Source organism: Macrotis lagotis, chromosome 7, assembly GCF_037893015.1.
Source record: "Macrotis lagotis isolate mMagLag1 chromosome 7, bilby.v1.9.chrom.fasta, whole genome shotgun sequence".
Classification (NCBI taxonomy): domain Eukaryota; kingdom Metazoa; phylum Chordata; class Mammalia; order Peramelemorphia; family Peramelidae; genus Macrotis; species Macrotis lagotis.
Genome location: NC_133664.1, coordinates 4,337,977 through 4,350,020, shown reverse-complemented (window position 1 = coordinate 4,350,020; position 12,044 = coordinate 4,337,977). Strand labels below are relative to the sequence as shown.

Below are 12,044 nucleotides of genomic sequence, written 5' to 3'. Positions count from 1 at the left end.
TTGATTTCTATAAACCAATCCACAGAACTCGACCTTTTATTTAATGCCTTACTGCTTACATTGAGTTCATATAGATATAACCCTTGATGGGATTTTAATTACAGTCTTGGATAATGTCCATTTCAGAGACTCTATCCAGTGGGACCCACTTTTGGTAACATTGGACAATCTGAGTACAAGAGAGCTTCAGTCCACTTTTGCTTTGAAGTGATTTAAGTGATGATATGGTGCCGCTCCTTATTCCTTGCTCTTATTTCAATGTTTTATAATCTATAAATACATAAATATTTTTAACTCAACAATTCACCTTAAAAACATTCCCTAAATTGAGAAGGGAAGTAATTAAAAAAATGAATGAGAAGTTATATATTCTCTGTCTTTCTGTGTCTGTTTCTCTGTCTATCTATCTCTGTCTCTATCTGTCTCTCTCTCTCTGACTCTTTGGTCTTTGTTTCTGTTTCTCTCTCCCACCAACCCCACAGGCATGCCTAGATAGATAGATAGATAGACAGACAGACAGACAGATAGACAGACAGATTTGTTTATATTCTACAAACTTGTGTTTTGACAGGTGACTGTTATTTGAAAGAATGGTCAGCTTGGAGCCTGTGCCAGTTAACCTGTGTCAATGGAGAAGATCTCGGCTTTGGAGGTATCCAGGTCCGATCTCGAGCCGTGATCATCCAAGAACTAGATAACCAACATCTTTGTCCAGAACAAATGTTAGAAACCCAAACTTGTGATGGTGAGTGTTGACCTTAAGGAGGAAGCAATTCAGCGTCTGGAGTTGAGTTAGATTAGCCACAGTTCCAGCTCTCATGCAGTATACAGCCTTAGAGAGGACTGAGTCATAGATCCAGAGTTTTTGATGAGCCGCACTGGTGAATGTCTTAAGAGAACTCCACCCCTACAGGGGAGTGGAGGTCCAAAGCACGGGGTGCCAATGAGGTGTATAATGGTAACATCACATAGAGAGTAGCATTGAATTTGCATTGTAAGGGATGTTTTGATAGTCTTAAAGCAGAATTTCTGGGTCACTGGACCAAGAAAATGGCAGACTAGAAACTCCCCCCAACCCAGTTCTCACTCACTTCCAGAAACATTCCCCAAATAACAATTATGTGCCAGTTGCAGAGCAAGTTGAATTCCAGGATGAACAAGAGCCCCAGCAGAGTAAAATCATAAATTATCATCAGTGATTATTCATCCTTGCAGCTCTCACTTTACATCCCTCCTCCATTTGTCTCTGTGCTCTAGAAAGGGAACCATAAACCAACAAAGGAGTTTGTGCTGAGGCCTATACCAGACTACTGCTGCAGAGACTTTGACAACACACCTTGAGGGAGCAGTAGGGAAGGATTCAGTACCTTCTTGGGGTTAGAAATCTCCAAGACTGCAGAAAGGACTAAGACTTGATTGGGATCAATCCTGTTTCTCAAGAGGCTCCTTATGGCAAGGAAGCATGCTACTGAATATTAAACCCACCATCATTAAGGAGACAGAGGCAGCTTTTTGGTCTCGCCCCAGAGCAGAAGGCAGAGAAAAGTAACCACCAGAACAGGGGAAAACGAGAGTGAGCAATAGCAGATTCTCTAGAATAGGCTTTGGCCTTACCTAAGAATAGGATATTTCTACTGGCATTGATCCTTCTAGAATAGACAGAAGACATATTTCCTGGAGACAAGGATAGTTTCATATTTTTCTTTTTATCCTCCGCATTTAGTAGAGTCCTGGCAGATGGATAATGAATGTTGATTAATTGCTGCATCTCTTTATATTTTGTCTCATCCCAGTAGAACATGACTATCTTGAGGGCAGGGACTCTGTTCTCATTGTTATTGGTGGCAGTGCTGGTGACTGGTTTTGGTGCCTGACTGCCCAGCTGGCACAATGCTTAATAAAAGCTGAATGATTCATCTATGCACATTCTTGGCTGTATACATCATTTTCACCCCAGGGGAATGTAAGCTTCTTGAGGACAGGGATTTTTTTCCTATTGTCTCAGGATCTTCAGGACCTACCCACAGGGACTGACATAGTAGGTGGCTAATAAATCCTTGTTGAATGATAATGGCTACTTGATTCTGTCCTCTCAGAAGGCCAATGCTATGAATACAAGTGGATGGCCAGTGCATGGAAGGGGTCTTCTCGGACAGTCTGGTGTCAAAGATCGGATGGTCTAAATGTGACAGGTAAATCTCTCACTTCCTTCTGTTTCACTAGAAAGCAGGCTCACAGGTCACAGATTTCCCTACTCCTCATAGAATGTATGACCTGGGTCCAACCAACACATAAGGAAGAAAGCCCCAGGGTCTGACTGTCCAAGTGAAACAGAAGTACCCTCAGATTCCTAGTCCCTTTTGGGGGCATATCATTTCCTTCCTCAGATTCACTATTCTGTTCCTCCTTGTATGATTGATAATTCCTCCCTGCATGATCAATTAGAATTTAATTAATTAAGGATTAATTAAAAGGCAATTTTCCTTTGAGTTCTTTTTCAGAAAGTAACATTATATTTTTAAAGTTTACAGAACATTTCCCTTGCACCTATGATTTCATTGGCATAGAGAGATACTGCCTCTGTGGTGCAAGTAGCAGTTGCCTCCTCACTTTTCTGGCTTAAGAGTTGACTGAAGGAGCAGCTAGGTGGTGCAGTGGATAGAGCACTGGCTCTGGAGTCAGGAGGACCTGAGCTCAAATCCAACCTAAGAAACTTAATAATTACCTAGCTGTGAGACCTCGGGCAAGTCACTTAACTCCATTGCCTTGAAAACTTTTTTTAAAAAGAGAACTGACAAAAAAATATAAAAAAAAATAAAGAGAATTGACTGAAATTCAGGAAATGTAAGCTATTTGACCACAATAACACGACAAGAAGAATAAAATGGGAGGGTATCAATGGAGAAATTCAGGAACCATATCAATAAGGCACTGGCCCTGTCTGAGGGCCTGATCCTAGAATTCTATAGACTTCCCCAGTACTCTCAGATTCCAGTTGATGAGAATCTCTGCATCCTAATCCAATAACACACTACTGGGGAGAATAGTAGTCTGTGGATTCTACTGGTCCCCTCTGAAGCATGAAAAGCTCTCAGTTTCTTCCCTGGACATCATAGGCAAGTTGTCAGTTTTCATCCTTGGACAGAGAAAGTGAGTGGGCTCAGGGTTCCACAACCCAGAATAAAAGGAGGCAAAGGTATGGTGTCTTCCAACAAAACCTTGGCTTAATCATCATGCCAGGTCTTAGTGAAAGCATTGCCACCAGGGAATCACAAGAAAGGAAGGGCATTTGTTTATCTCCTCCACTTGGCAAGACTAGAGCCTCAGAGAAGAAATGGTCAAGGGTCTTGTTTTAAATCTCCAGAGTAGATGTGGTGATGTCTCATAGTTCAAGGGACTGATCACTAAGGTTATTTTTTTTTTCAAAAAATAGGCCCAGATCCTGCTGCCTTCTCCCTGTGGGTCTAGAACTAATCATGATAGAGGATGAAATCCTAAAATTTAAACAGATGCATGACTGAAAACTTTTGGGAATAAGGAGATTTCCGTTTTGTGAGTATCATGAACTAAGTTGGCAGTCCTCATCTTTCATGATACTATGATGATTATTACATAATGCACAGTTGTCAAAAGAATGGTTATTAGTGATGGTCCTCTGTCCCTGCTCTGACATCACTTGGCTTCATCAATAGCCCCCCAAAACCCAATGATATCAGGTCAATAGAAGGCATAAATGAGTCAACACCTCCTCAAAATGGAGTCAAAAAATGACTTGTGACTTGCAGGACCCCTAGGAGAGTGTGATAAAATTAGTCATGCTCATGTCAGCAGAAGAAGTCCATGAGAACCTTGGCACGACAGCTTTCATCTACACCAGGTCCATGCCCTATTGGAGATCTCTTTGGGTGGCTTAGGCATCCATGTTCAGCAACTTCCCCCATTATTTAGGAGAGATTCCATTTTCTATGGTAAATGGATAAACACAGACCTCCTAACCCCTAGTCCTAGTTTTCAGGTTGACGAATCTTATACGTTCTTGGAAGTATTGTTCTTGTTTTGCATTTGGCCTAAAAACCTCTAATGAACATCTAAACAGAAACCACTGACCTCAACTGCCTAGGGATTATTGCCTATAGTAAAACCCGTCAACATGAAAACCTGGGCTCTGATGCGAGGAAGGGGTCAGAGGCAGCCTTCAAAGCATCTGGAAAATATTGTCATTCTCCCCAGTCAGTCATCAGTCTATAAGCTTTTATTAAGTGATTACTCTAGGCCGTGCTCTGTCCCAAGCCCTGAGCTTTCAAAGAAAGACAAAAAATGGTTTCTTCCCTCAAGGAGCTCATAATTGGATGAAGAAGACAATATGTGCAAAGAAAATTAGTTACATCCAGAGTAAATGGAATGTAGTCTCCAGGAGAAGGTCCTAGTAGCTCCTGGGGAAGAGGGGAGGAGGAAGACAGATGGGATTCTTTTTTACAACATCGCAATGCTAAAATCCAGACATCACAGGGAGAAGAGGCTCTTTAGTTTACCCACCTCATCACTGTAATTACTTTATGACATCTGTTCTCATCACAAACTCCACCTGGTCATAACTCTGAAAGGGCATCTGTGGGGACCATAGGAAAAAATTTGAGTTAGAGGAAAATAAGGGCAAGGTTGAACACCTCCAGCTATTCCAAGTCAGGGGTATCACCTCCTTGTACTTCTGCCCCTTTCCACGGAATCCTGCTCTGCTTGTTTCCATACCTAAGCAAGCATGATTTTCCCAACATCCCACAGCCACTATGAAAAAGAGCATTCTTTGTGGGCAGCCCTGGCTTGTGCCATGGATGACCATCCATCCCTGTCAGTGAGATTTGATTCCATCAAGTTTAGCTGACAGTGATTAAGTGCCCACAATGCTCAAAGAAGGTACTACCTAGCAGCTAGGGACACAAAAAGCAAATTAAACCATTCCCTACCTTGAAGAAGCCTACATTCTGCTGGTGCAAAATTGTGTGTAGAGAGAGACAAGTGAGTAGTACCTAGAAAGTCATTTCAAGAGGAAAATAGTGATTACAACCAATGAATTGAGACAGTCTTCTTGTAGCAAGTGATCCCTTAGCTGAGGAAAGTGAGGAATTCTATGAGGCAGGAATAAGAAGATTACAGAGCCCTTAGTGCCAATCATGTGAGCTGTGTGTCCCTAGACCCAAACCATTGAATAAGAGACATTTTGGATGTTTTCTGACTAGATGGGTCCCATACATACAAATTTAGACTTGGGGATGAATGATGGCATTGCTTCTTTGATAGTCTGTATTTAGAACAACTCTCAAGGAATGGTGATTGTGGAGCAGATGCTAGTTGGCTACTTTAGGGCTAAGTATCCTCCTCTTCCTTCCCTAAGTATGAGGGTTTCTAAGCCTGAAGAGCATCTCAGCAGGGTTAGTTCAGCCTCAGTCAGTGATGAGCAACCACTACCAAGCCCTTGGTCATTGCTTTCTCTGGCCATGACTCACTATGTGTCTTCCAGGGGGTTGCCTGGTGATGCGCCAGCCTGATGCTGACAGATCATGTAACCCACCATGCAGTCAATCTCATTCTTACTGCACTGAGGTAGGTGGCATCCCCTGATAGTAAGACCACCCAACTCCAACCTATGCCTTGCTTCTGCCTCTACTTTCCACATCCCCATCAGAGTATGTCTCACATATCCTGAATTTTTTTTTTAATTAACTGGACTGAGACATGAAAATAGCCAGATTTAACTTGCAGAGTTCTCTTTTCACTGCTTATAACAACGTGTTCAGTGATGGTCTCTAATGGGCACATTCTCCTGGATGATCTCTAGGCGGGAGTGCAGTCCCTACATTGATTGTGTCTGTAGTCTCAGTCCTGAACCAGCATGCATCTCCAAAGTCAACTTTGACCCAGTAATGTAGGTCTTGCATGAAAAGTGGTCTTGAGTATCTCTCCACTGAGCTCTTGCTGATGGTCCTTCTCATTCATGCATGCACAGTATAAAGTCCACTGTTCTCCTGCAGACTCGAACCTGTGGTTGTGAGGAAGGATACACAGAAGTGATGTCCTCTGATGGGACGCTGGAACAATGCACCCTCATTCCCGTAGTGGTCATCCCCACTCTTGAAGATAAAAATGGAGATGTGAAAACAAGCCGAGCCGTGCACCCCACACAACCCTCTGGTAACCCATCAGGACGGGGACGGACCTGGTTTCTGCAACCATTTGGGCCAGGTGAAGTGACAAGGCATTGGCAGCAAAGCAGAGTTCTGCCTAGAGAGCCCTGATTGGAAAGACTGAGGGCCAAGATTGCAATCCCATCTCTCTTGTTTACTGCCTCTGGGACCTCAGGCAAATCACCCTACATTTCTGACCCACACACTCTTCATCTATGTTCTGAAGGAGTCAGACAAAATGATCCCACAGTTCTTATGTTTATAAGATATAATTCAAAGATTCAAAGAGAAAAGGTTCATATCACCAACCCTTGGTGTCCTGTGGTTTCTGCTATGCCCAGTTTCATGAAATGAGAAAATTCTGGAAAACTCATTTTTTTCTTCTCTGTCTGGTCATTGCAGGAAATATCACAAGGTCTATTGGTAGGATGTCATAGGAAAAGACTTGATTAGAAAAGAAGAAAACCAAACAAACTTAGGTCACTTTTTTCATGATGATAGGAAGATTAGATGCTCACAGCAAGCCTACATCTGAAGAGCACTGCTGACGTTCCAGATTTCATCTTATTGACCCTAGAAATCCATTGTGAGCATTAGAAGCTAGAGTTCCCATGATTAAGATAGCAGTTGTTAGTCTGATTCCTTGTTAATAACTAGTCCAAAATGAGAGAATTTTCTGGAGATTGCCTAGTCTTTTCTTTCTTCCCCTCAGTGGCTCTCTGACCCAAGGAAGGGGTTTAATCACCTTTCCCACAAATAATAAAACATCACCACTGACTCTTGGCTGGAAACAATAAAACCTTGAACGTTCCTTCTTGAAAGTCAAGCTAAGGGTAGGGACACCTGGGTAAGATTTTCCCTGATGGGGTTTCCCCTAATGAGGCCCCACATTAATCTTTACATGAGCCTTGAGAATCGATTCTTTTTTAGTTATAAAAATCTCTGATACCTCGAGTTCAGTTCAAGCCTGTCATGTTCCCAGACTAATAATGTAAACTAATAACTAACATTCCTTCCTCTAGATGGGCGACTGAAGACCTGGGTGTATGGTGTGGCGGCTGGGGCTTTTGTCTTAATCATCTTTGTTGTGTCTATGATCTATCTAGCCTGGTGAGTGTCTGAATCTCCTATCATCTCAGTAAATGAAGAAATCTTTTTCTTCTGGGATGGGGGGAACATGGGAACATTTTAAAACTAGTTGGGAGACAGGCCTAATTCAAGATTACTCATTAATATTTACTTGGTAGTGGTCATGAGTCCAAAGGAAAATGGTTGTGGCATCTACCTTCACTTGTTGAAGGTTTACATGTGAACTCTCCATGACCTGTGATAATCATAATAAAAGCAGTGGATAGTTATAGAGCATTTCAACATTTGCAAAGGACCCCCAAAGCAGCCATAAGGGGTAAATACTAACTCTATTTTACAGAAAAGGAAATTGAGACTCGGGGAAATTAAATGACTTATCTGTGGGCACAAAGTTAATAAGTTTTGGAGTCAGAATTTGAAGCCAGGTCTTCCTAGCATGATCTGCCGCACTAAACTGTCTCCTAAATTCTGTGATTACATTCCTCTGTTTGGCTCATAAGGCAGTGAATTGAAAGTCTTTCTCTTCAATTATGGAACTGGAAATGTGCTCTAGATTCACAGTATGGTGGAGTTAGAGGGGCCTCCATGGTCCTTGAGTCCAATTCATAGACCAGCAGGACACCCTGCTCCAACATTTCCAACTCCTGAAGAAACTTGCTCCCTTTGAGGATTTCTAACAGAAAATTTTTCTTGACCTCAAATTTTTTCCTTACATATAATCAAAAGACTTGAGTTCCAATTCTGACTATTCTACTTTCTCGCTCTGTGACCCTAACCAAGTCACTCCTCCTCTTCAAGTCTCAGTTTCACCATGTGTCCAATAAAGAAATTGGCCCAATCCTCTGATCCCATGTTCTTGGCAAACCCAGAATGCAAGCAGAATTCCATTGTTTGAATTGGTGATGTGTTTGGAATTGAACTCTTTAAGAATCTGATTTCAGAAACATCTAGCCCTCCTTCGAGTCCCTTTTATGATCGCCTCATGGCAGGGGGTTGAAGGAGGATGTGGGGCATACCAGAGGGGGTTATTCTCACCATCAATAGCAGAGGAAATCAATTTAATCATGTGTCTTGTAATCACTTAGGAGAAGGTAGTACCTAGGTCAAAGGCTGTTTTAGAAAGTAGTCAATGGAGTAGGCAGGCTATTGGGTCCCCTAAACATATCTCTCCTAAGAGGTTTCATTTTTCTTCTTTGTTACAGCAAAAAGCCAAAGAAACCCCAGAGAAGGCAGAACAACCGACTGAAACCTTTGACCTTGGCTTATGATGGCGATGCAGATATGTGAGGTTTCATTGTGATTGGCAGTGACCAAGTTCTGCCTCCTGCCTTTAAACTAGGCATCCAGAGGTTCTGAAAGTGTTCAACTTCTGTGGATAAACATGCATTTTGACATTTTCTTATAAATGCATCCTAGAACAGAAGAGTGGACTTTCCATTGTTGGTGGGGATGCTGACGATGCTGGTGCTTCAAAGTAAACCACCAGCAAGGATGATTCTGGCAGATGGACTCATTGAAGAAATCTAATTCTGGGTGACTTCTGGCATCTTTTCTGCAAAAGTCACCACCTGGGTCCTGTTGCCAGGGTGGCATCTGCTGCCAAGCTGGATCTTCAGTGTTAACCCACCATTGTAGCCTGTTAGCATGAAGAGTTTCTACCAAGCACTCTCCCACATGCTATATTTGAGCATAATCACCTGTGTAGCAGCTCCGGGGAGTCATCCTATTACTCTATCAGATTATATCCCTTGTAACAAACCACTTAATTCTGGAAAAGTGTAAACTCTAAACAGAGAAAGCCAAACAACTTGGCCATTGAGAGCAACAGCTGTTGGGCCTCATTTCAGGAGACAGAGACTCAGTTTGAAGACTTCATTCTAGTCCTGCTTCCAAGAGGCAGTGCCAGCCAAGCACATGCAGGTATCTGGAAAGACAGTGTCTTCAAAGTTAGTTTTGTTGAGGGACCCATTTCTGGAAAATGGATTCTCTTCAGTTGACACAATGGGTTTGTGCTTTTGCCAACTCTTCAACTTATTGCCTGCGTATCTCTCTCTCTCTCTCTCTCTCTCTCTCTCTCTCTCTCTCTCTCTCTGGAAGGCTAATTTTTGCACTATATTAGTGCAGCACGATATGTCCTAGATGAGGCTCTGTCAAAATGACCTCTTTTCACAAGGGATTAGGCACCTGGAATTAGGAACAACAAAGAGACATGAGCCAGGGAGCCTGTGCACCCTGAAGAGAGTGAAGCTCTTTTGGGGCAGTCACACCTAGGGTGGAGCCAGCCCACCCAACTCACATCCATGGAGAGTGACCTCATCCCAGTGACCATTGAATAATTAAGAATGCGGTGGGGATTTCGATGTCGAGTTCCCCAGCTTACCTCTGAAGATAGACTTCCCTTTGGCTGATTTCTAATTGTAAGGTGAAGGTTCTTTAAGACTAAATTTTTATATTGTTATCTTTGTTTAAAAAAAAAGAAAAAGAAAAGAAAAAGTGACAGCCCTTTTCATTTCGAATGAACTGTGAACCTGAAGGAACATTCACATCATTTTCTGAACTAAAAGAATTTTGAATTTTCCTCTTCAGTTTCTTTTCTCCGACATTTGGCTGCTGGAGGTCCCAACATCTCACCTCTTGTCTTTTCCATTGTTCCCATTTGAGGGGTGCTTTCCTCATAGTGATTCAGACAATGCTTATATAAAAGTCAATGTTACATCTTCCCTCTGGCTAGGGCCTCAGGAAATAGCCCAATGGTTGGGTCTTTTCTGGCTGGCCCTCCTGGGTGCCCCCTCTATGTTCCTTTCATCCTTGCCCCTACTCTACCACCCCCTTTTACAATACACTCATTCAGTGGTCTCCTTAAATAAGATGTCCGCCTTCCTGCTTCCATCATTCCTCTCTCTCCACCAGATTCAGAAGCAGTTGGGCAATGTGGAAAGGCAGGGCTTGGTATGACTTGACCACCTTTAGGCTTGGGGGAGGGGGCTCTAGCTGAACACTAGAAACACAGATCGGGCAGTTCAGGCTGAAAAGTGGGGTCTTTTGTGAACACTAACCAACCCATTCCACAGAAAGAAAACTTAAGAAATCACTTTCAAGATGAGAGAGCTCTGGCCAAGCAAGGCATTTGCCCTTCTTCCTAGAGATGATCTCCCTCTAGTGCCCATTTAGAGAATTTGATAAAGACAGACTGAGCTGTGGTGCCAGGCAAGGAAGGACTTCTTGTCCTGTCCCCACAGTTAAATCCTCTATATTTCCATTATCAAATGCTATCATTAGAATATTTTAAGTACTCTCATGTGATCTCTCATTTTTCTGGGTAGGTGGATTTCATTTCTTTGTAGAAAAAGAAAAGATAAAAACAAATCCACATACCAACTTTATCAGAAAGGCAGACAAAAAGGAATAAAGTGCTGCTATTACTCCAGGGTAATGATCTTAAAAGTGTCCTCTCAGGGAGGCTTCCAGAATGAACTTCATTTGGGGTCCTGGCAGAACAAACACAACAAGCAAACTTTCATTTATCCAGAATGCACCAAGAGCATGGAGATGGTCTGGTTAACTGAACATTCTGATAATAATATCTGTCATTTGTGTATCACCCTAAAGGCTTGCAGGGCACTCGGCTCATTTGAGTCTCTCACAATAATCCTGTGAAGTAGGCACTATCATGATCTCCATTTTACAGAGAAGGAAACTAAGGCTCTGGGAGTAAAGAACACTTACCCTGGGTCATACAGCTAGTAAGACTCTGAGGCAGAATCAAAACTCAGGTCTTCTAGACTCCAAATCCAGTGCTCTCTATTATTCCATAATTCCCCTGATTCTCTGGTTGGCAGATTACTGTGGGTGATTGATCTGTATCTGTGAAGAGGGTTTGCTAATGATGGTTCTGGGATTTCTTACCACTGGATCTGAACATGCTTCTTTTACACTTTCTACTATGTACAATCACCAGGGGGTTTTGTTCATAAATGATTCAACTTATTTAGAAACTCCTGCCCTTGTGTTTATATACATATATATATATATATATATATATATATATATATATATATATATATGTATGTATGTATTGGTCCAGGTGTAAGCCATATGTGGCTTATAAATGTTTCCATATTTTTTATTTTTAAATGTCTGTCTATAGCCTTTTCCCCTCCTTTCAAAATAAGATCATCATTGGAGAAGTGTGCCTTCTACTTGGACCAATATCATCTCTTTGTAGGGCCACTTATAAAAGCACTGGAACCCTCTAAAGATGGCACTAAAGATGACGAAGGACCTTTCTTTGGTAACTCGGAAGACTTCTTAAAATCATGCAGAACCATAGGGAGATCCTGCTGCTATACTTTTCCTAAAGCATCTGAAGAAATTCCAAACTTAAAAGTTCTGTAGAAAGTCTAAGGTGCCATCAGAAGGACACAGTTCCCATGTGAAGAAAGGTGAATTCCCCTTATCTGGAGCATGAATTTGGGCAGACTCTCCCGGGAAACCCTTGCTCCCTCCTGGGAACTTTCATTTGCATGTATCTTAGCAGAGTGAATATGACCTAAAGTTTGGCTCCTTGGATCCTGGATAAGTGGAAGTTGACTTAGAGGAGAGTCTCTCTGTGTCTGGGGCCCAAGTTCACTCATTAATCATTCCATTAGTGCTTTCTCCAAGGTCACCTGATTCACCTCCATTTGGTGATTTGGGATGAGGAGGATGGAGGAATGGGAAGGCAGAGCCTGGCTAGCAGGCCCCTAGGACCTTGAATGGCAGATACAGGAAGGA

General features: G+C 42.3%; 1 protein-coding gene across 1 annotated transcript in view; it reads left to right on the top strand.

Annotated features, from left to right (window-relative positions):
- THSD7A (thrombospondin type 1 domain containing 7A) overlaps positions 1-9,848 on the top strand; it is a 323,596-nt gene extending 313,748 nt beyond the window's left edge. The window contains exons 24-29 of the mRNA XM_074195394.1: positions 572-745; positions 2,097-2,192; positions 5,519-5,601; positions 6,030-6,240; positions 7,205-7,292; positions 8,474-9,848. Of these exons, the coding sequence (XP_074051495.1) occupies positions 572-745; positions 2,097-2,192; positions 5,519-5,601; positions 6,030-6,240; positions 7,205-7,292; positions 8,474-8,558 (737 nt within the window). The 3' untranslated portion in view covers positions 8,559-9,848. The remainder of the gene's footprint in view (positions 1-571; positions 746-2,096; positions 2,193-5,518; positions 5,602-6,029; positions 6,241-7,204; positions 7,293-8,473) is intronic.
- Positions 9,849-12,044: the final 2,196 nt, after the last annotated feature.